We start from the raw sequence: 24789 nt of genomic DNA, 5'->3' as shown, positions 1-24789 counted from the left end.
GTCCAATCACTAGCTACCTGTAAATGCAAATCAATATATTTTCTCAAACTCTTACAAAAGAAAACTCCAAGTACTCGTGTATCACCACCGACGTCCCTTGAACCCTGAAAGATTGGAAAAAAAAGAAGAAGTTAAAATACTAAAAATCCAAATAGTTTCAGTGTGCACCCATTTTTTTTGAAGCAGATTGCAGGTGGTGCAAGCCATCAATACCAGGGGACACTTCGACTTGGGGTCGTTTGATTGATGAGAGAATTAATTATCTGGCACTTCCTTCTCTCATGTGTTTAGGGAGTCCAACTCTGCTACTGATAAGCCAGCTATGTTAGCTCTTTTTGGTCATTTTAAAGTTACTCAATATGCATGGTTGTATTCCCATTGACAGTAAGAGTTTTGTTACCTCACATTGTAAGTTCTGATTTATGTTTGTGATTAATAAAGATTAACGTCGTTTGATTAAAAAAAAAAAACCAAAAAAAAAAAAAGAGCATGCCACATTGCTAAATACTCTTTTTCTCACATAAGCAAAACGTCATGCTAATGCATGGTATTATTATTGTCATTGTAATTATATTTGAGGGTTAGAGTTCATGCTCATGACTCTTTCTCTTTGACTTGTCTATTGGAAAGTCATAAAAAGTCCTAGTGGTTAGTAGAGTCCTACTAACCCAACAAAAAAAATTGTCAATATTAGGTACCAAATGGTACAAAGTAATATAAATGTTAGTTTTCCTAACAAGAGACTTAAAGAGAGCTTAGTTAATTCTAATTTTCGATCTTTTTCAAATGGCTAGACTTCATTTGTCAGGCTACTTGATCACGGTGGATGCATGGGGCAGGGGTTTGGCTGCTTTTGCATGAAAATGAAGTTAACTTACTTCAAGTGTCAATTTATAAATATTGTATATTCAAAGGGATTGAACCTGGGCGGGTGACCTAATTTGTATAGTTCAATTGTTCAAAGCATGGTGGTTATTGGTACGACCATCACTCTCAACGCTAATTCCACTTGCTGTACAGTAACAGTATAGAGTTCGGCTAAATTTCATGCCTTGATGTGACTTAGTCGAGCAGTGCGATGATGGTTTTCAGTTGCTTTAAAATCCTAAGAGTTTACAGTAATCATAATCTTATATTACATATCTAAGTGTTTACATCTAATCATGCATACAAATACCCAAAAAGATTTTAATGCATCATCTTTTTTTTCAGTGCATGTGCTGGATTTTGGATGACACCGCTTCATTGACAACTATCAGCAAGCTAGTTTGAAGATTCATAATCAAAGACATCGCATCACAAAGTCAGTCGTAATAGAGAAGTATTATGCGTTTGAGTTGGTCGCTAGGGCATTGTTCAACTTCTTTTTTCTGGTGGTCTGTTGCATATTATCTGATAGGTAAGGTTTCATCTGGAGCAGTACATTACCAAGTTACTAACTATAATTCCATTTTCAACTGCTGCCAACAGTACCTTTTTCTAGACGCCAATGTGCTTCGAGAGCTTAAGCCTTGTACCTCTTGATGTCGAAGACTTTTTATCTTTCACAAGTTCCGGGTAAAATTTGGTGAGTTTATGTACCTATAAAGTCTTGGACTTTTCTGCAAGTTAAAGCATATTTTGACTACTACTTCAAAAGAGGAAAAAATAATAGAAAATTATGTAGTCAGTGCAAATTTGCATGAAAGACAAAACTTAGTACAAATCGGGCAGCCTCTTACCTACACTACTGTATATTCAATCATTAATTCCACAAAACTGTCAACACCAACGAATCAACTAGAACTTACTTTTGTCATAAAAAAGAAGAAGTAAAAAACCAGAACTTGCATTAAAACGATGTCGACGTACTGCTTTGCGTATGATGACTTCAGTTCATGATATGGTAGAAGGGCAGAGCTCTCAATTATGATCTGAAAGCTAGTTCATCAATCGGTCAAGCTCAATAGTGAAAATACGAAAGTGACCATTTTTGACATTTTATGAATAATATCTGACCTGCTAACCTTAATATTGGAAATATAAGGTAAAAAAGCAGTGAATAGTCTTGACCGGTCAAGCTCAACGAGTGGACTTGCTTACAGGTATAAATTATAACAAATCATAATCTGACGAAGAGTCTTATGTGGACCAAGGTTCACCTGCACCAAGCCCAAATTCAGCGCGTGACAGACGCACGGTTTCCAATTTGACCATGGTACAATTATAGTAGAATTTTCGGACAATTCATGACACAAATTTAAAATAGGGTTTTTGTCCATTTACCCTAATTCTAAGATTTTTTTTCCTACTTACCCTATTAATTTTTTTTAATTCCCTCTTACCCATAAAAACTCTAATAAGGTATTCCCTAATACCCAATTAGTTTTTTTTTAATTTTTTTTATGAGACTATTTTACTCTTACCCCTTTGTTACATAGAGAGAGAGAGAGAGAGAGAAGAGAGAGAGAAGCCATAGGAGATTTCGCGGGAGTTCGATCACCGGCAGTCGAATTCCAGTCATCGACCGCCGGATTCCGGTCACCAGCTGCCGCCCACCGGACTTCTCTGAAAACCTCGACGGAGCTCCCTAAAGAGTTCGTTGGAGATTTCATAGATCGTCGGAAAGATTTATTGTCCACAAGTAGCTAGACCTGTATTGCCCCCCAATAAACCTCTATTGCCCCCCAGTAGACCTTTATTGGGGGGCAATAGAGGTTTATGAAACCTCGCTGGAAGTCCCCAAAGAGCTTGTTGGAGATCTCATATGGGGTCGGAGAGGTTTATTGCCCCCCCCGAATAGACTTGTATTGCCCTCTAATAGACCTTTCGGTTGCCAGAATGAGAAGTAATCTCCCTAAAATTAGACAAATAAAACTTTGATTAAGGAAAAAAAGAGGAGATTACATCAATTCAAAATATTTATTGACCCCCAATAGATGTCTATTACCCCCAAAAGACCTTTAACAGACCTATATTGCCCCCAATAATTTTTCTTTTCTCTTTTTTCTTTCCTTCTGGGCCTTATGCCCACAGTTTACTATAAAAAAAAAAAAAAGAACGATTTTGACACCCAGAAATGCTCTGGGCACCAAATTGGAGCAAACACACCCAGAAATTGGGTCAGACCTTGGGTACAGCTGACAACCTGAATTGAAGAGATGCTGTTCGAGCATGGCCGACCTGCCCTCTCTTTGCGATTACATGTCGCCGAATTCAGCCTCTACACCATTGGAGCAGAATTTTCTTTGACATTGGAGGTCTGGGAGTCAGACCTTGGAAGGACTGAATTGAGTACAAGTCGGTGGTTTCAAAATTGGATTGGCGATGGCGAGAGCGACCGTCTATTGCTGGTTTGAATCAGGATCAACGATAGAGTTGACTTCCGATAGCTCGATGAAAATCTCGCCGTTGGATTTGATGGTGGCGATTTTCAAGGGCAAGATGGTCCCCTCCAATGCCTTCGCTTCATCTGTCGGTGCTAAGGTCACCTCCGTCATTCTCTAGAATCGCGAGTCGTTATGATCCTGACGACCTCGATTGCCATTTTGATTGGCTGCCTCGAGAATTCACCATCCGGTCACCGTGGCTTTGTTCTCAAGGTTTTGCGACTATTTGAGTTCCTCCAGCCTCTTTCTCCGAAATGGCTCGGTTTTTTTGAAGTAGAGAGAGAGAGAGAGAGAGAGATGAAAGAGTGGCGTGGATGTAATTTCTCAATTATGCGAAGGACAAAATTGTCATTTTATTATAAACAGGGTAAGTGAGAATAAAAGTCTATTGCTGGGATAAATGAGATAATTTTGTTCAATTTTGGTGCTTTGGGTCAAAGACCCTTTAAAATATTTTGAACGACTTTGCAGTGTTTGCATGCTAGTTATCATTTAATATTTATTTCCTTAAATTTCATCATCCTTGCTGATTACACACACACACACACACACACACACACATCCTATCTAGAGTGAGGCCTTACTCTGAAATTAACGTGTGAGGTTGGAGCTTATAGTCACTTTTCGGTCTTATATCCACATCTCGACCGTTCAGTTTTTAGGTACTACTGTATAGATCATTTCTGCAAAATTTCAGCCAAATTGATGGTCGTTAAGGCATTGATAACTGCCTTAAAGTTAGTACGGTTCAGGGTGGACAGATTCAGTTCATCCATTGGTTTAAGTGAGTTAGATATCTTAAAGATCATCAAATTGGCTGAAAATTTGCAGAGATGATCTATACATTAGTACCTAAAAACTGAACGGTCGAGATATGGATATGAGACCGAAAAGTGACCCTAAACTCCAACCTCGCACTTTAATTTCAGAGCGAGGCCTCGCTCTGGATAGGATATATATATATATATATATATATATATATATATAACCTTACCTGTAGATGTATTAATACTTAGTTTCTTTTTTTTGTCAACCTGCTAATTTTTGAAAAACAAAAATTAAGATGGGTTAATTACTTAATTACACAGGGAACGTGTCTTTAAGAGCAACCCCAGAAGGCTCTCTTTCTCTCTCTCTCTCTATTATATATATATATATATATATATATATATATATATATATTCTTCCACTAAGGGATCCTTTTTTTTGGTTTTTCTAGGAATAGGGCATTAGATCAACTTTTCGACCACATTCCTAAACCTCAACCGTTCAGTTTTTAGGTCCTAATGTGTAGATCACTTCTGCAAATTTTCAGCCAAATTGATTATCGTTAAGGCATTTAAGAGCATGAAAGTACACACCATCTGTGCATGTGAGCGTAGTGAGTTAAAATCACCTAGACCTAGGATTGTTTTGCTTGCTTGGTTATCTAAAGTCAAATCTTTATACTTAATTGGTAATATGATTTGTTTTCAGGTAGTTAATTCTAGACTTGCCCAGTTGGAATTGATAAAATCAAAGGAGTTTAGGCTTTAGTACTCTTACCTGGATGCTAGGAGGCTAGGGTAATTGGGTATTTGGGATTGCATTGAGCACTTGTAGTTTGAGCATCAATGCATGCAAGGGAGGCTATGGTGGACAACCTAAGCTCTAACTTCCATCCATTTGATAACAACTTGTTTAGCTTAGCTTATTTTACTTTGCTTTTTCTAGTTGTTTCAATTTGAATCAAAACTATTCCCAACATCAAATCAAATCATTATACACCATCTTGCACATTCTCATCATGAACTTGGGTTCACTTGTGAGCCTTTATTTGTAATTGGGTTCACTTAATCTCCTATTCTTTAACTTGTACCTCTTGCACTTGAGGGTGACTTTAATGCTAACACAAGCCGCATTGCCACCAATGAAGACGCAAATGAAGGTGAATTTGTTATAGTAAAACCTTTGATGCAATTATGTGAAAACGAGAGAGGTCGTTTGGTTGGGGATCAGGTTTAGATCATATTCGAATTCTTTCTGTACGAATTAGTTGGTCTAAAAAAAGAAAAAGAGGTATATATCTATATCTATACTATTATTAAGAGAAGAGGATTTGTTTGTCAGAATTTAAAATTTTGACAAAAATGACTCTAGAAAATTAATAAACTTTAAGAATTAATTAAATCATAAGGACAATTATGACATTTATAAAATATATTTTTATTAAAAAAATAAACAAAAAAAGAACCCATAACCCACTCTTCTCTCCCATTATCTCTTCTCTGCAATAACCGTTTTCTTTTTTATTTTTAGAGAAAAAAAACTTGCATGTGTGGAGAAAAACTAGTTATTATTAAGAGAACAAAGCTTGCTCTCCAAAACTGATTTTTTTATACCAATTTAACCCTTATATATTAAAAAATTATGAAATATAATTAATCAATAGGGATAATATAGTAAATTGTAAAATAGAAAATAAAAGAATAAAAATAAAAAAAAAGCAAAAAATGTGGTAATTGTACGAAAAGTTTTCTCACTACCTTTAACTTCTCTCCGCACACATAGTGGGTGGACCCTGTTAGTATATATATATAATTCTAAGCTAGGAGGTTTTGATATGCCCTAAATGTAGAAATCTGGATTTCAAGCCATGCTCATACTTAAACCGGTATGGGAGTGGGTCAAGTGTGTACGCTTAGTCTTTTGGTTAGCAAAAAAAAAAAGAAAATTATTTAAAAATCGAACATTTACACTCGAGCAGGCTACTAGAAAGTGGTTGATTTGGATGCTCAGGGTTGCACGGGTGAAAAAGAAGTAGTACTTAACTTCAGTGTAACTTTAGATCCGCATTTATTTTGGAGAAATTATATAACGAACTAGGATTTGTCTATTTTTAGGAAAGCATGATTTTTTTTTTTTTTTCCATTCTCCACTAGTGTAAAAGTTTATATGTCGCCATGAACACTAGCAAATTATTGAACGTTGCTATATGCATGTATGACATGTTCTCACTTTTCTGATAGATTTTGGAATACTGTTTTCTATTTTATCTTTATGAGTTGATTCCATTACACGCACACACACAAATTAATTACTTTTTATCTTTTTTTACACGTGATTTCGTTATATGTTAGAAAACTACAATAGCAATTACACTTTTCACAAACGAATAGCTTATTTCAGGTTCACTTGGTGCTTTGGGAACCGTTACGCATAAATAAAAGTTACGAATTAGTAAACACCGACAACAGAAAATGCCTATTTTACGCAAACATAGTAGTTAACGTAACGGTTAAATTTGTTTGATAATTGTCTTGCATGTAGTTCAAAGGGTTTCTTTAAAAAATTATACTATATGGCCGCCACACGAACGACGTTGCACAAAAATTAGAGTAACTATATTTCGTTATAATTAGAGTTCGGACTTAGTGAATAAATTCTTGCTACATAAGAGAAAATTCGGACTTAATTAAAATTTATGAATATGCCATTGATTCGAAAAACTTAATATTTCTTTTTATTTGGATAATGTACATCTCTATCTTGTTGTATCTTTATGCTATAGTAGCGGATGCATGGTTAACACTCGTCCCAATAACAAAGATGAGTTTTTGCTCGATTGAAATGTGTTTCTCATTCGCAGGGGTGGTTGTGATCGTATATCTCACCATGACCACTTTAACATCTTTGAATTAATGAAGGAAATTACCACAAATTCGAATCACATGTTTCTTTCAAAATGGGACAAAGTACAAACCATGCATGCAATTTTATAGGTTGCTTTTTACTTTTGGGCAATTTTATCTATCCCAACGGTTTCAAAAAAAGAAAAGAAAAGAAAAGGAAGGAGACCTGCATATATTGTGTTATTTTATCCACAGAAAAGAAAAAAGAGAAGGAATCAAGGGATAGGGATGAACATTTACCTCAGAGATTCTTTAAACCGTAATTAGCCACCTGGAAATGTTAAGATATCCCATAGCTTAGATATAATACTAGAAGTGAAATAATAGTAAAATCTAGTTTATTGAGGAAAAAAGCAGCACCAGGGTTGAAGTTAAGGAAGCAAACCCAATAGTCCTGGATAGTTGAAAATAATAGTTTATGGCAAGAATGACGTCATTTTTGTTGAAGTGGAGGGCTGTGGTTGGGCAGTAAAGTGATTAATTTCTTTAATACATATAATCGTTTGTTTAAATGAGAATTGAGGTACAAGATTTTCATCACAGTGATATATAGTTGGGAATTTTTCACAGCAGTAATAGAGGACAAATGATAATAAATAAATCAGAAAGAATTATAGATATTTAGAAATCCCCCTGGATCTCCTATTTATTGCAGCATTACAGGCATGATCCTGGTGGCCTTGGCTTGATAAAAGTCCCCTCCCTCTCTCTCGCTATATATATATGGGAGGAAACACAAGGTGATGCATAAATGAAACTATCCATATCAACACCACAAAACAGAGAGGTAAAAGGGGGGTTGAATCTAGAGAGTAATATCAGTTATCAGGAGTCAGGACTGGCATAGTGTGAGAAACGTACTTGACCGAGATCGAGAGACAGGGAGACAGATTCAGATGGGGGGGAAGGGAAGAACACCATGTTGTGATAAGAGCCAAGTGAAGAGAGGTCCCTGGAGTCCTTCTGAGGACTTGAGGCTTATCAGCTTCATTCAGAAACACGGCCATGGTAACTGGAGGGCTCTCCCTAAACAAGCAGGTAATATTGATTCTCCCTCTAGTGAAGAATTTACCTTTTTTTTTTGTTGCAATGGTGGTAGACAATGGAGTAAGGTTCAAACCATGATTTTTGTCTTTCAAAACAATGAGATCCCTGATTCAGATAGTGATCGCGTTGCAAACTAAGATCAAATTGCCTTCAAAACGGTTTTAGTTTTGTCATGCATGTATGATCAAATTATCAGCCCACCATTTTTTTTCTTGTTATTGTTATTATTTTGTCCATGTCAATATAATGGCTAATATTCATAATTTTCCGGTAGAGCACTTAGGCTTCACACACTCGACACTTCTGTTTTCGAGATTTAGAAAGTTGATACATACGTACTATTAGTGGTAGAGCACTTACAAAACCCTCGAAAATGAAATTTTTTTCCCGAGTATTGTTGACTATTAAATTTTTTACAAATGAATTTCTGTTTGACAGATGATCTAATAAAAGGAAGAAAAAGAGAAAAGAGAGCGTTTTGCCCAGAATTTAGTCTGTTTTATGACCCTGTGGTATGATAAATGTGTTTGCCACTATCAGGAGAAATTGAGAATCTGTTGACTGTGATGTTGTTAGTTAAAAAGCACAAGCATGGCAAGTTTGAAACGTTATTAATTTTTTTGTTTTTATTGTTTCAACCCTTAACAGTTAACAATGACTTTTTATTTAAAAAAAAATAAACAATGACTACCCAAACCAAAAAAAATAAAAATAAAAAAAAGAACTACTTCACAATATTACCATGTTTATACGACTAAGTTGATAGAACATACCTTTTCTTACTTTCTAATTAGCATTAATTAAGACTATGCCAGGTTTTGTGCCATATTCATAGAAAAATAAATATTAACTACTTAAACAAGAAACCAATTTCCATAACATACATGTTCTTTTATGGCTAAGCGTAATAAATTGATAGATACACAATAGTATGAAACGACATATATTGCTTTTGTTATAGGTGACATCCATGTACATACAATCTAATTAATAGCATTTTCTCAAGAGAAAAAAATTAAGCCAAAAGCGTTTTACGATCTCTTGATAAAATTTGTTTTCCTTATTAGCTTATGGTTTTCCTAAATTGACCAGGAAAAAACTATCTTCCACCACATCTGCTTCAATAGAACTTCATTGGTGAAAAGCGAGAACTTATTGCCCAATTTCATCTTTTTTTTTTCTGTTGATATTACATGTATCCAAAACGACATCATTTTGTAGTTTAAAATTTAACCTTGGATAATTGATAGTCCTTTATTTTTCTTAAATGTTACCCAATTTCATCATCTATTAGACTAGAGAAATATGTGCGTGCTTGCAGTGATAGGAAAATGTTTCCTAACTTTTATAAATTGCATGTCACATCTGGGAAAATGGTATAGTTGGAAAATCTTACCAATCACCTCTGAAAATAAAGGCAAAGTTAGGAGTTGAGAACAAGTGTCTGACCATTTACAATCACATCAAATTTCAACCATTACAAATCATACTAGTACTCCACTATTTATGCCATACAATATTCAATCCCATCCATTTTTACTTTTAAAATGAATTTTAATCAAATTTCACAACACAATATTTGTTTTGAAGGTCTACTGCGATGTGGGAAAAGTTGTCGTTTGAGATGGATTAACTACCTTCGGCCTGATCTGAAGCGAGGTAACTTCACAAAAGAGGAAGAGGAGTCCATAATTAAGCTACATGAAACTTGGGGAAACAAGTAAGATATCCATGAAGATCCAAAACTACTAATCTGAATAGATCTGATTAGTCCACTAAACTACACTAGGAATTCCATCACCACCCATATATTTGAATCAATCAAGACATAATGTTTTCCTAGCTAATGAAAGTGTGATCCTGTGCAGGTGGTCCAAAATTGCATCCCATTATCCTGGAAGAACAGACAACGAAATCAAGAATGTGTGGAACACTCATCTGCGGAAGAGATTGGCTTTGAAGAAATCTTGTGGAGATGATCAATCAAAGGAGTTATCTTCCATAACTTCCTCTTCCTCATCTTCTTCTAGTGCTTCATTTCAGTTGTCTAGAGGAAAACCAAGTGTAGGAGCCACCGCTGAATTAGTGCATCAATCTAACCAAGAAAGCAACATGTCCAAAAACCGGAACGACTGTGAACTGCCCAATTCGACGACAATCCAAGAAAAACTTGATCAAAATATACCAATGGAAGTAACAAATCAAGTTAGGGTTGATGATGCTAAAGGCGTGAAAACGTTGACCATAAGTTCTTCCTTTTCATCTCATGACTCCTCAAACGGCTCAAGTTCCAGCCAAGGCGGCGGTATTTCAAGGCCAGATGATTTGGTGTTTGACTTTGAAGGAGCTTATGAACCTCAAATTGTAGACAAGGAAGTCTTTGAAATTCCATTCGAGTCTGACCATGATTTCTGGAACATGTTAGATGAGTTTGTGCCCTTTCAGTCAAACCCTGAACCTCTATTACCTCAGGCGGATCAGACCTACCAGAGCTCAAACTTAGAGCTAGTTGAAAGTGGAAAGTGGCTCAGTTACTTGGAGAGTGAGCTTGGCCTTGAGGATTCAACAAAGACCGAGATCAACAACCAGGATTTTGTGATGAAGGATGCAACTGAACAATTAGTGCCGGAGAAGTACTGTGACAAGTTGCCAAAGCCTGCAGAAATTGACCAGGACATGGATGATTACTTCGGAATGTGGCCTTCTTGGCCAGACAACTCTGGCAACTGAGTAATTAGTTCAAATTAAGTCCTTAATTACAGTTAGTTGCGTTGAGTCCCCAAGTCCTAACTAGGTCTGTATGCCGGAATGTATGGCTATATGAGGTCCATGTAGTTTTTTTTCTTCCCTTTTCCTAATTTAAGTTAAAACAGTGTAGAATATTGAACAATTATATAGCAAGTAATTTACCATTACTCCCTTATCATGAAAGAAAAACTAATGGCTAACTTAGCTAGTCAAGTATACTCTCTTCCTCATGATGATGATTAATGACTAATATTTCTTCATCATCCTTATTGTGATGAATCATAATTAATGTGGTCAAACATATGCGAGTGGGTGGGTTATCTCCACTTACAGCAATTTAGTTTGACGAAACATATAGCTAGATAGCTTGAAAGTACAAATTAAGTATACCTAGCTGGGTTTGCACTGACAATTTACATCCTACTCAACTAACGCAATCGGCCACTTTGATTTGACCTTATTTTGTATAAAATTTTTAGTAAGCAAAAGCTGTATACATATTATTATTTCAAGACGAGACCAATGAAAGCAATTGATCTAGGCTTGACTTAAAATATGTATCATGCATACTGCTCTAACAAGGTAAGAAAGTAGAGGTGTGTATATGTTAGTTCTGCTAGTTAATCATTGGTCTTCTTTTGCTGTCATATTCGAGCTAGCACAGTTCCATTGACAAGCTGAGAAATATTTTAATTACATTGTAAACGAATTTTTGTTCTTTCATTGTTATTCAACTCAATCAAACAAATAACAAACAAACAAACCTTGCAGTTTTACAATTCTTTAAAGCATTTAAGGCTTTAATTTACTTTCATATATTGCTACTCAATCTTTTAGTCTTTTAACTTTCAAACCCTAGATTTCCCTAACTCGTTTGAATTCTATAGTTTTTTTTAAAGAAGTGAAGAAGGTATTACGTCCCTCCCGATGTGTCAAAATAGTAATATTCATAATATGAGCGGGCGGCTGAGTCTCCCAGCTTGACTAGGTTCCAAACCCCATTATTTAAAAAAAAAGAAAAAAAGAAGAAGAAGTGAAGAAGGTGTTCATATGGTGCATGATCCTTCTCCATATTCAAAAGTTGAGAAACAATATACTTCTGCATCTGACTTGAGAATGATTGAGCAACATTCAGTATCTAAAGTGATTTCCCACCCGAGAATTGACATTTTGTACTAAAACAGCTATTATAGATGTTAGTGTAAAACAGAAAATTAGTTAGAAGAGTTAGTTAGGAGTTAAATCGTGTTACTCAGATGACTGACAAGTGTCACAATCCTGTTCATTAGTTTAGGTCTTCAGTTACTATAAATACACCATATCTAGCTGTAATAACCTCATGTTGTCCAAAAACCATTTTACCAGAAATTAGTTACAGATATTTTCTCTCTCTTTTTGTTTTCTTCAAGCTTAGCTTTCATGGTATCAGCGAGGCAGGTCGATCGGTGACCTCAAGCTCCAAGCTCGTTCATCTTCATCAGCCTTGTTCTTCCTTCGTGAAGCCTCACACTTCGTCTCTGCAAATTTTTCAAGATAAGTGAAGTTGTTCATCAAAACTTTCAGATCTAACAGTACGAATAGTTAAGCGTTTGTTGTTGATACTATCATCGAAGATTTGGATTTACATATAGAGCAATATTTTATGGAAAAGTTGTTGATTCATACTCAGAAACCCTAGATTTTGAGAGAAATTGAAGAATTAGTTCAAATTTTTGCTACTGTTAGTCTCGTTCTTGCCTCAGATTACTTGATAATACTACAAGATTCAAGTTCTTGATGATTGCTCAGCTTGGAGTTCTACCTTACTTCTTTTACAAGTATTAAGACTCATATCCTCTAGATCTACTCATGGCTTCCACTATTGTTACTCAAACTATAGTTTACTTACCAAATGTTATTCTTGATGAGTCCAATTACCCTGCCTGGTTGTTTAGACTTGAGTCATTTCTGAAAGGTCAAAACCTATATGGATTTGTTGATGGCACCATACCTTGCCCTGCTCAGTATATTACATCTTCTGATGGTTCTACTAGATCCATCTCGAGTGAATATGTAGCTTGGAAAACACAGGATCAAAGCATTGTCAATATGATTGGTCAAACTCTAAGTCCCATTGCTATGTCATGTGCTGTTGGCAGTATCTGCTCAAGAGTTATGGATTAACCTGAGGACTAAGTTTGCAGCTCCAAATAGGCAAAATATCCTGCAATTAAAGTCAAATCTACAAAACCTGAGAAAGGGAAGTGATAGCATTGATGCATATCTTGATAAAATTAAGGCTGCAAGGGATGCATTAGAGACTGTTGGAGTGTTTCTTGATGACGAGGATATTGTTGTCACAGTTCTATGAGGTCTTCCATCTGAGTATGCTGCTATTAAAACAGTGATAAGAGCTTAATTTGTTAGTTGTTCTGTGCCTGAGTTAAAGACTTTGCTAAAGGCTGCTGAGATAGATATAGAAAATGAAGTCCAGACTACTCTAAATGTTCCTTTATCTGCAATGGTTGCTCAAAATGTCTCTGCTTCTGCATCAACTGCTAGCACATCTACTAGTTCTATTCAGAATATGGCATCTCCTTCAACTGCTCCTATTCAGCAAGCCTCATAAGTTCCTGCAGTTCCTCCTGGCTTCACACCAGTTTCATCCCAAACTCAGTACATCCCAATTCCGGCTATGCCATATGGAGTTTCATCATTCAATGCTTTTGATCCCAATATGCCTATGACTGGCTTTCTTGCTGGACGAGGAACTCCAAGGTTTAATGGTGGCAGGAACAACTATGCTTCCAATGGCAACAATGGTCTCAATTTTCTTGGCAGAGGCAATGCTGGCTTTCCCAACAACAATGCAGGTCTTCTCAATAATAATGCAGGCTTCAGGAATCCCATCATCTGCCAGATCTGTGGGAAAAATGGCCATGGAGCTAGAACCTGCAGGTCTCTATCCAATGTCCTCAATCAACAACAAGGCATCTTCAATCAGAATTCAGGTGGTTGTCAAGTCTGTGGCAGGTTCAATCACACTGCAGAAAGGTGCTACTATATCATAGGCTTTCCAAATCAGTAGCCCCAAACCTCAACTCAGGCAATGACACCTCAACAAAATGGAATGATGGCTGGAAATGCAGGAATGATGCCTGGAAATGCAATGCTAGCTGCTACAACTCAAGCTCCTCAATACTGGTTAGCAGACACAGGTGCCACTAATCATATGACCAATGAAGTTCAGCTGCTCAACAATGTTGCTCCTTACCCACATACAGATCCAGTTCAAGTTGGTAAAAAGCTTAATATTACACATATGGGTAAAGCTATAATGGGTTTCTTCAATTACAGAATGTACTTTTAATACCTAAACTAGCAGCTCATCTACTGTCAATTTATCAACTTTGCAAGGATAATAACTGCTCCCTATGGTTTGATGAATTTATGTATGTGATACAGGACAAGGTGTTGGGCAAGATATTGTACAAAGGACTGAGTAAACAAGGCTTATATCCCATTCCCTTTGATCTGCCATCTCTTAAGACTTCTACAAGTTCTACAGCTGCAACTAATGTATCTGGTGCTTCAGTTTTTTTTGCGAAAGTATATAAAACAGTCTCTTTGGCATCAAAGGTTTGGGCATCCATCCAATGAGATAGTTAGTAGTATGTTGAATAAATGTAATATTCCATTTAAGTCAGACTTAGGATCATCCATGTGTGAAACGTGTCTTCTAGGTAAATTCCACAAGTTACCATTTTCAGATTCACAAACTAAAAGTGTAGCTCCTTTTGAGATTGTTCACTTAGATGTATGGGGGCCTTCACCTTGTTTTTCAATTGATGGCTATAGGTATTTTGTACTCTGCATTGATGAATGTACTAAGTACAATTGGATGTTTCCAATGAAAAATAAAAATGAAGTATTTGCTTACTTTCAGGCCTTGTATGCTTTTGTTCAAACTCAATTTTCAAGTATTATTAGAATCTAAGGACAGATGGCGGTGGTGAATATATGAACAATGCTTTCAAGAGTTTTCTTAGCAGCAAGGGAATTGCTCATCAGATCTCTTGTCCTTATACACCTGAACAAAATGGTGTCTCTGGAAGGAAAAATAGACACATAAGAGAGACTGCAGTCACTTTGCTTCAAAATACATCTCTTCCAAATACTTTCTTGAACCATGCTTGTGCTCTCAGTACTTACCTTATCAACAGAATGCCAACACCAGTTCTTAAGATACAATCACCTTTTGAGCAACTATACAAGTCGCAACCATCTTTGGATATTCTCAGAGTTTTTGGGTGTGCATGTTATCCCTTACTAGCATCCAGAACAGATAAGCTTCAATCTAAGACTGCAAGGTGCATTTTCCTTGGTTTTGCCACTGGATATAAGGGTTACATTTGTTACAACATGCAGACTAGAAAGTATATTGTCTCCAGGCATGTGATATTTGATGAGGAACACTTCCCCTATTATGATACCATGAAGGTCGTACAACACAGGTCTGGGATATCTACATCAAGTGCTAACTCTACTCCATTACCTTGTTTTACTGATACTCAGTCCTCAACACAGTATCAAGTTCTTGCACCTATCCTCCTCACACCATCAAACTCAGGTCAGTCTCTTACTAATCACTCTCCACATTTAGCTCTTTCAAATCACTCAAGCAATCATTTTTCAAACACACAGAGTTCTCACTCTATGCCTCCACCATCTATAACTCCTCCTGCTATGGTCAATGTTCCACCAACCTTCCTCACATCATCTCTTGCTATTGATGCTTTTGACCCCAATTCACATACTGTGATTCATTTCGGTGAGGATAATGGCACTTTGGACATTAATGCTCAACCTGGTGGTGGAAATATTTCTCTCATCCTTGACTGCAGTCCTTCAAGACCAAGAACTCAGGTCTTTGAGGCCAATACTCTCCATCCAATAGAAGGGCTACACAATGCTGTTCATAATTATCACACCATGCTTACAAGGGGGAAAAGAGGCATTTCAAAGAAAAAATATTTTCTGTCTGCCATCTCTTCTACATATTCGACTGATCCAAGCCAAACTGAACTTGTCAGTTATAAGCTAGCTCTTAAGGTCCCTCAATGGCAGCAAGCCATGCAAGAAGAGTATAATGCACTTATGAAGCAACAGACATGGACACTTGTGCCTTTACCACCTGACAAGAACCTTGTGTCATGCAAATGGATCTTCAAAATAAAAAGAAATGCTGATGGCACCATTGCCAGACATAAAGCACGACTAGTTGCTAGAGGTTTTAGTCAAGAATATGGTGTTGACTATGAAGAAACCTTTTCTCTTGTTGTTAGACATACAACATTTAGACTTATTCTTGGTCTAGTTGCACACTATGGCTGGAAGTTACATCAGATGGACGTTAAGAATGCTTTCTTGCATGGTAAGCTACATGAGGAGGTTTATATGTCTCAGCCTGGGGGTTTTGCAGATGCTTCCTTCCCATCTCATGTATGTAAATTGCAGAAATCTCTTTATGGTCTTAAGCAAGCACCTCGAGCATGGAATGATAGATTCACCTCCTGTCTTCCATCCATTGGCTTCAAGTGTTCTCATGCAAATCCATCCTTGTTTATTCGAAACTCAAGTTCCTCCAAAGTCTATCTTTTACTGTATGTTGATGATATCATATTAACTGGTAATGATGAGTGTTTGATTACTGAGGTTAAGAAGGCTTTACAACATGAGTTTGATATGAAGGACTTGGGAGATCTGCATTTCTTGCTTGGTTTCCAGACTCAAATGATATTTTTCTATCTCAACAGAAATATGCCAGAGACGTATTGCAAAAGGCTGGTATGGATAGTTGTCATTTTCATCTCACATCTTGGCAATCAGGGGTCAAACTTCTCAAGGACAGTGGTACCCCACTTGCTTCATGTGATATTCCTTATTTTCGAAGTTTGGTTGGTTGTCTACAGTATCGAACATTTACTAGGCCAGACATTGCATTCAGTGTTAATACTGTCTGTCAATTTCTTCATAATCCCACTGATGTTCATCTTAATGCTGCAAAACATATAATGAGATATGTCAAAGGCACTTTGCATCATGGAATTCTGTTCAAGAGGCAGTCTGACAATACACCATTGTGTCTACTGGCCTACTGTGATGCCGACTGGGCTGGGGACCCTAATGATCGAAGGTCTACAACTGGCTTTGTTATCTTACTGAATCAGTCTCCTGTGTCATGGTGTAGTCGAAAGCAGAATGTTGTTTCTCGGTCTTCTATAGAGGCAGAATATAGAAGTATGGCCGACACTACTTCTGAACTTCAATGGCTCAAGCACTTGCTCACTGATCTGCAGCTCCCACTTTCACACATTCCAACTCTTCACTGTGATAACATCTCTGCTCTAGCTTTAGCTTCAAATCCTGTGCATCATTCCAAACTCAAGCATGTCGAAGTTGATGTTCATTTCACCCGGGATAAGGTTAAAGATGGCTCCATCACACTCTAATTTGTCTCCACCCTTGAACAACTTGTTACCAAAAGTCTATGTTCTCCTCAGCATATGTATCTTTGCAACAGCTTGATGGTGGTTTCACCTCCATCCAGCTGAGGAGGGGGGGGGGGCGCTGTTAGTGTAAAACATAAAAGTTAGAAGAGTTAGTTAGGAGTTAAATCGTGTTACTCAGATGACTAACAAGTGTCACAATCCTGTTCATTAGTTTAGGTCTTCTGTTACTATAAATACCCCATATCCAGCTGTAATAACCTCATGTTGTCCAAAAACCATTTAATCAAAAATTAGTTAAAGATATTTTCTCTCTCTTTTCGTCTTCTTCAAGCTTAGTTTTCAATAGACACACACACACACACACACCATAAGTTCATAACCACGTTTTTGCATTTTTAATTAAGAATCCACTATTATGATGTACATAGGAATGAAATGCTCCGATATAGTGTTGTAAGATTGATGGAGATCTTGTCGGTTGCTAATTCCATCACATTCAATCGATCATTTCCCGCTAATTTGAGCAAAACTGTATATTCATTGTTAGAAATGTTAATGTTATATCATTGAAATAAAAAGAACAACTTAAAAAAAAAAATCAAAAACTAAATACAAAAGAATTGTTTATAAAGATAGGGTGCGGCTATTGTCACCCTGCCATCTACTCTCTTCACCCTACATAAAAAAATATTCCAATACTAACCTTGTGATTAAGAAATTTTATAAAATAAAAACAAAAAATGTTATTCAAAAAAAAAAAAACAAAAAAAACTCAAGAGCTTTGCAGTGTACTAGGCCACTGCACCTCCCGTTGTGCAGCCCAGATTACTAGCTACCTCTGCCTTTAACGTACAACTCACCTGACATCGCACTCTACTTGTGTATTTTTTTTCCTTGGCTCCATGACTTCATCGATCCGATGTTCAATGAGCTCTTGATTTGATGGAATTCCTTTCCACCCACAAATTTTCTCTCTTTGTCTTTCAATCTCAGTTCACTTTGATTTTGTTTTTCATAAGGTCTTTTGTGCATCTTGATTAACTCCAACCCAGGTCAACAAAGTGTATGTGCTCTATGATGAACCGACTAACAATATTAGAAGAAAAAGTGGATAGAGAGAGAGAGAGAAAGGAAGAGATAGCTAGAAAGAAAGAGACCAGGATATTTGTACAATGCTGCAAATATGGATTGGTATACGATCTGTACTAGGTTTATATTGTCTTGTTTTACTCGTAATTATTTTTTTATTCAAGGGTAATCTTAGAAATTTTGGTGTTAAAAATCAAATGTAAGGTGAACAAAGAAAATAGTAGGGTGGTATTAACCACACCCTAAAGATATCTTACTTAGTCAACACCATAGAAGTCTTTATTAAAATCCATTTATCTTAAACAACACTTCCAATAGATTGAGCAAGTTGATAGGAGCATTTTAATGCGACGTTTTAACTGTTATTTCCTCATATTTACTTAGATATTTCCTTAAATAAATCCGTCTTGATTAGGAAAGTTTCCATCTTTAGAAAGTTTCTATTTTTAGTAATTTTAATAAAAGTTTCTATTTTCTAGGTACATTGGAATAAATGACAAGGAAATGAGCTGAAATGAAGAAATGGAGTTTTCCTGGTCCAACTAGGAATCCTAGTCAACGCAGGAATCCTGATGAGGCTAGGAAACCTGAAGGCATTAGGAGACTACATGGCTTGAAGATATTATGGGAGATTAAATCTGATTTTTGCATGGGAAATGATGGAGTTAATGTGGAAATCAAGGAGATTACGTTGAGAAAATCAAGGGAGAGTTTCAAGGGATTGTGCAACAAGAAAAGGCTCAAAACAAGTCCAGATTCGTTCCTTAATTCCCTCAAGATATGTTGGCTGAAATTAGAGAATAAAATCTGCAATTTTAATGTGGGAATCAAGAGAAAATCAAGGGGAGGACATTAAGGATAAAGCCATGGAGAGATTTAAGGGAAGAAAGGTCCAAAATGCATCCAGATACATTGTCTAGGTTCATGCCTAGATATTTGGCCGAAAATTAAGAGAAAAATCAGAAATAATCTTGGGAAAATCAGCAACAATATATTAGGGATTGATTTTGGAGCTTCCTGATTGGTTGAATGACATGACAGAGCTGACGTGGCATTAATTCATTGGTTGGAGCTGTGTGGTGCAACCAGAAAATTCCTTGGAAATTAAATTCATGAAGCCTTGCCTTCCCCTATATAAACCCCCCTATGCTAGATGTTCTGAGACCATCAAACAGAAGAACAACACCACAACACCTCTTCATTCAGAAAAATTATCTCCATTCTCTAGTTGCAAAGTTCTGCGTTTTCAAGCAAGGAGAGGAAGAAGAAGAAGGAGCCGTGAAGATCATATCCTCCATCATCCACCTTGAAGGCTTGCTTCCAAGATTCAAGATCCAACCATCTAGCTCTCCATCTCCATCTCCACTCACGGTGTAATTCGTTCCTTTTCCTTGTAACCTTTTTGGTTTCCTTGTTTGATTTCGTATGAACTTGTTTCTAGTTAACAATAACATTTAGGGCAAAGTTTAAGCCCAATTTCTATGTTTAAATAAAGTTTTCTAATTCTATAATTGAGATTCTAAGTTGCTTATGTGAGTTTGTTCGATTAAATTTGCTTTACAGAAAACTTTTATATGTTTATCTTATTTGGGTCGACACTTATAGGATTTGTATGTAATTGGTGCTAGGTTTAAGAACATGAATCAACTTTTTGCTTTGTGTAACTTGAATCAAAAGTAGTAAAGGTTCTGGACAAGAATCGAATTTAATTGAAGAGGATTGCAATTAGGTGGACTTTTCCATAACTAAGTTGTACACTTGAGTTGATAGCCTTTCTCTATGTGTAATGCGTTAAACATGTTATGATTAACTAGCTTTCTAGTGCTTGAATGCATGTTTGATAGGATTGATCTAGGTGCTTTCGCTTAGGTTAATTAGCATTGAAAAGTAAAATATGGGAAATCATTTGCTTTCGAATGTTTCACATGATCAACTCCTTTCTCATGACTTAGATGAACAATTATAGGGTTTGAATCGAATTTGATTACATGGAATTGGTTTTGATCTTTGTTCCTTGCGTTCCACCCTTGTATATATGTTTTTACGTTTTCTTTATTTGATTTACTTTAACTTTTGATTTTATAATTCTTAATCCCCCCTTATTTGTGTTTACTTGTATATATTTCTTTTCTTTGTTTTATTTTTGTAAATAATATTTTTTACTTTTATTAATTAATTAATTTTTTTTGCAATTACAGGTGTACCCTCAATCCCCCGAATAGAACGATCCCTACTTGCTTATGCTACTAACGATATTTTAGGGTTAAATTATGCGCTTGCTTTTAGCGTATCACAAGTATGCGAACAATTCACTACTACACAAAAGGCTTCACATGACAGTTTAAAACTTTCGTCTCACGTTTTGCATTTTCGTGGTCTATCGAGGTGTCGTCTGATGAAATACTGTCAAAAGACGGTTTTCAACCGTCGTATACCGATCATTGGCACGACGGTGTGCAGCTAACTCCGTCGTCTGATGGTATCGGCAGATTTGTCGACATAAATTTGCCGTGGTGTGATTTTTATTCATACCACGGTTTTTAGGATTCTAACATTGTCTCTTTGTTGTTCATAAGTCAGTTTTTATTTTTAAGACGTTGTGCAAATTGTATACACACGATAGTTCTTCTAGCATAAATGTGGCATGACTAATTCAGTGCATATGTGCTTTCACACAACACATATAACTCTAACCGTTGTACCATAACATTTGAGACAATGATATCATTAGAAACCGTCGTCTGAATTATAGAAAATTTTGTTTGATTTTAAGCTATAAACCTCATCAAACGACATATTTTCATTTTGTTGTCCTAATAGAATGATTCATATTCAATGCTGGAATCAAATACCAAATAAATAATAATTTATCAATATATATCTAATATTGTTATAATCCACAAAAATGTACCTAAATGGATTTGACAATGCTAATATTGTATGCGCAAAAGGAGTACATCTAAGAAACTCGATCCCATAGCAAAATACATCCAAAAATGTACTTAAAAATTGTCAGGCCAGCCCCAAACATAAATTTCAAGCCTATTGCACTTCAGAGCTTCCAGGCCATGAGCTTCAACAGACTTTACAGGCCATGAGCTCATTACCTTGTTTTCTTTTTCTTCTTATGCTAAATAATATAACAACTTATGCTTTCTTGCTTCTCCTGCTCATCTTTAGTTGGAATCAGTGGTGGCATTACTGATTTCAGGCTTTGGTATGGACTTGATGGCAATCTTGGCTTAGTTGGGACTTCGTCTTTAAGAAGAAATATAAAAGGTAAAGACATGTTACTGATTGATTCCCAAAATGTGGTACACCATTTCTTCTAGAATTGTGAGAGGAATGAGCTCTTTGGGAAGCTGCCGTACTCTTAGCGGTTGATTGTGATTGGGCAGTTCTCTTGCTTCCTTCTTTACCGCCCTTGCAAGCTTCTCTCCTCTCCAGAGCATTGTATCTAAAAGAAACAATAGGAGCATATTACACAAACAACCATATTATATACAGACTCCATCCAAAAGAATAAAGAATTATTTGCTGAAATAGACAGCTACCTTAAAGAAAACAGAAAAAGGAAAGAAATAGGCAGCAACTAAGGAACTCTTCTTATACTTGATAAAAGTGCAGACTGCAGCACTACCATTTCATCCATTCTAATATGTATGTAGAAGACTTATTATAAAAAACTAGAGCATTGTAATCTTGCAAATATATAGCATGCACATCTCTAAACACCTTGATTCTGACCAGATCTTCCGAAGAAGCTAAGTGTTCCATTTGCAACGACCCTTGGGACTGCAGTCTATTTGTCTTAGCTCCATACTTGCACCTCTTTGGTCCCCGTGAATTCGACTTACTATCCTGCAATAATAAAAAAAAAAAAAATCCTTACATGCTTAGCACCTGAAACACTGGTAAAAGATATACCACAATAACATTAAAATTTCATTACAAAGAACGTCTTTCAGCTGATAGATGCTATAAAACTACAAGGCCCAAGCCACATGCTGATGCATTTGTAAGCTTAGTGCACACCAATATTTACATGCAAGTTATTCTACCATTAGTTTCATAAACAAGAGAAAACAGAACTTCCATCTAACAACAAAACTGAACAATCATGCACATGCAAACCAATAAATGAAACTGCTACTCATTGCAATGTTATATTTCATACCCTCCCTGAATCTTTGAAATCATAGAACTTAACTAGTACTTGCTTAAATCAAACAATTAAAAAAACAAATGGGCAGCATCAACAACATCAATACAAAAAGCGAGAAAACCTCTCTGTTGTGTTTCTTTTTATTTGATCCGACTCCCCCTTCTTCTTCCCTTTTTTTTTTTGCTTCTCTTCTTCTCCCTGTTTTTTTTTTTTTAATCTTTCCCATCTCCCTCCCTCACTTTAGTAGGCAACCAGCCTTCTTATCTTCCCTTCTTATCTTCCCAAAGTTAAAAGAAAAAATTATAACAAACATGATAAACTAAAACAATTATCTAATAACCAAAATATTATCTCCCTCAAAGTTGGTCTTCTTGAACAGAAACCAGATTAAAATATATGATTCAGATTCATCTCAGGTTCATCACAATCATCACTAAATATAATAAAGTTAAAATGTAGAAGAAGCAAGTGTCCTGGAAACATTACCATTAATGTCATCATCCTCAGGCTCATCCTCTTTGATATCTGGAAACCTTGATCCTCTTCCCTGTCGACCAAAACCTGCAATGACCAACTTTACAGTCAGTCTAAAACCCCAAAGGGGTATTTCTCAAACAAAAAGACAAGCCCAAAAGTAATGCACAAAAAGACCAATTATTGAAACTTCAAGAAACACATGTACAAGCTGGGACAATTTCCCAGAGTTGAATCAATGCCAAACCTGAATGGAATTAACAATGGTTCTCTTGTAATTCGAAGACAGGTTCAAGTCTCTAACAGTTACTTTAGCACACTTCATCTCTTCACCTGTCATCAATCACCATAAACTCAAAAACTTCTCAAACCCAAAATTTAAAAAAACACAAAGATAAAAAGAAACACATAAAGAATGAAACTTTTACCAGATGGGTTCCAAGTGCAGGCGTCTTTGAACCTCTGGCCATTGACTTCGAAATCGACCCGAATTGAGACTAAATTCTGGGAAGTTGGCCTGCGAATTGGGAGCGAATTTTGACCAAAATTGACCAAAAATTCGGGGACCAAAACGAACAAAGGTAGAAGAAGAAAAAGAAACTTACATTCTGAACTTCTCGACAGAGCCTTTGGAAGCGTGGTTTACATCCTTGAATTCTGCTCCACCATAACCCCAACCTTTCTTGGACCCGAAAATCCCCGAATTCTGCTCCACCACAATTTCCATCTTCCCATATTCCTGCTTCTCAAATATTGCGGGCGGAGCTGAGAACAGCTCCATCTCCTGCGTCTCATATCATGTAGTTGTTTGTCTTTTTGTAACCAATAGCAGAGCAGCCAAACAAAGCATGCTGAAACAATCCTACATCTTCTTCATTAGATTAAGATCCAATCTAGCAAACAAACAACCAAGGACCCTATTTGTTTCTTTTCATTATTGACAGAAGACAATATGATCAATAATACTCATGAGAATGGTCCGAATGAACTGGAACTAACTAGAAAAGAAAAGAAAGAGAAAGAGAAAAAAGAAAAGAAAAAAAGCCCACCTGGAACTCACCAGCGGTCGAAGAAGATGAAGAGCAGCTTGCTTTATCTTCTTCTTTGCTTTTCTAATTCACTGCCTTATCCTTACTCCTTAGTCATATGCATTCTCTTATGGTTGGGCTCCTTTATCATCAAATCTTCCTCCTCCGCCTAAAACGCAAACAAACCAATCAAAAGGCCAATTCAAGAACACCGAGCCTTAAAGATCGGATTTTGAAATCGAACAGATTAGGGGAAATCGAAATTTGAGAGAGAGATGAAGGAGATAATTGAGACCCCCACCCTAAATTCAAATGCTTCTTCGCTCCATGTCCCTTCCTCAAGCTCGATCCCACTCCCAATCCCATCCCAAGCTCCGTCTTTTTCTTCGCTCCATGGTCAAGTTGGGTTTGTCGAGAAAGGGTTTGTTGCAGAGAGAGTTGACACAGCAGCAGGCTAATGAGTTTTGCAAATGGGGTATGTGCGTTGGTTGCCTCTCTCTCTTCTAGGGTTATTTTTTGTCTAAGTGTTTTTTTTTTCACCGCTTTAATTATATTGGGCTTATTTGGACAGCATTCAGCTCCCTCATTTGATTTATGGACAAGCCCCCTCAGTCCTTAGACAATGGTTTTTCATATTTACGTTGTCTGAATGTGTAATTTTAAATTTTCAGTTTGCCTCCTGTTGTTGTCTGGGGGGAGGGAAATGGG

At 36.5% G+C, this 24789-nt stretch overlaps 1 protein-coding gene and 1 long non-coding RNA gene across 2 annotated transcripts; one reads left to right on the top strand and one right to left on the bottom strand.

Moving 5' to 3' along the window:
* The first annotated feature begins 7681 nt into the window (after positions 1 to 7681).
* LOC112167300 (transcription factor MYB63) lies at positions 7682 to 11001 on the top strand. The gene is made up of 3 exons (XM_024304307.2): positions 7682 to 8077; positions 9677 to 9806; positions 9955 to 11001. The coding sequence occupies exons 1-3, from the start codon at positions 7936 to 7938 to the stop codon at positions 10814 to 10816; spliced, it is 1134 nt and encodes a 377-aa protein (XP_024160075.1). The 5' UTR covers positions 7682 to 7935; the 3' UTR covers positions 10817 to 11001.
* Positions 11002 to 21272: 10271 nt separating this feature from the next.
* LOC112166157 lies at positions 21273 to 22436 on the bottom strand. Its single transcript, XR_002923134.2, has 2 exons — positions 22162 to 22436; positions 21273 to 21871 (listed from the first exon to the last, which is right to left on the bottom strand). It is a non-coding gene; the product is annotated as an uncharacterized LOC112166157 (long non-coding RNA).
* Between the last annotated feature and the right edge of the window lie 2353 nt (positions 22437 to 24789).

The sequence above is a fragment of the Rosa chinensis genome, chromosome 5 (genome assembly GCF_002994745.2).
Source record: "Rosa chinensis cultivar Old Blush chromosome 5, RchiOBHm-V2, whole genome shotgun sequence".
Lineage (NCBI taxonomy): Eukaryota > Viridiplantae > Streptophyta > Magnoliopsida > Rosales > Rosaceae > Rosa > Rosa chinensis.
The sequence above is the reverse complement of the archived record's forward strand: the minus strand, read 5'-3'. Positions and strand labels throughout refer to the sequence as shown.

Excerpts from the sequence above, each read along its gene's own strand:
- LOC112167300 (XM_024304307.2), top strand. The coding sequence starts at position 7,936 with ATGGGGGGGAAGGGAAGAACACCATGTTGTGATAAGAGCCAAGTGAAG. Across the intron at positions 8,078-9,676 it reads GGCTCTCCCTAAACAAGCAG|GTCTACTGCGATGTGGGAAA; the intron begins GTAATATTGATT and ends TTTGTTTTGAAG. Across the intron at positions 9,807-9,954 it reads CATGAAACTTGGGGAAACAA|GTGGTCCAAAATTGCATCCC; the intron begins GTAAGATATCCA and ends GATCCTGTGCAG.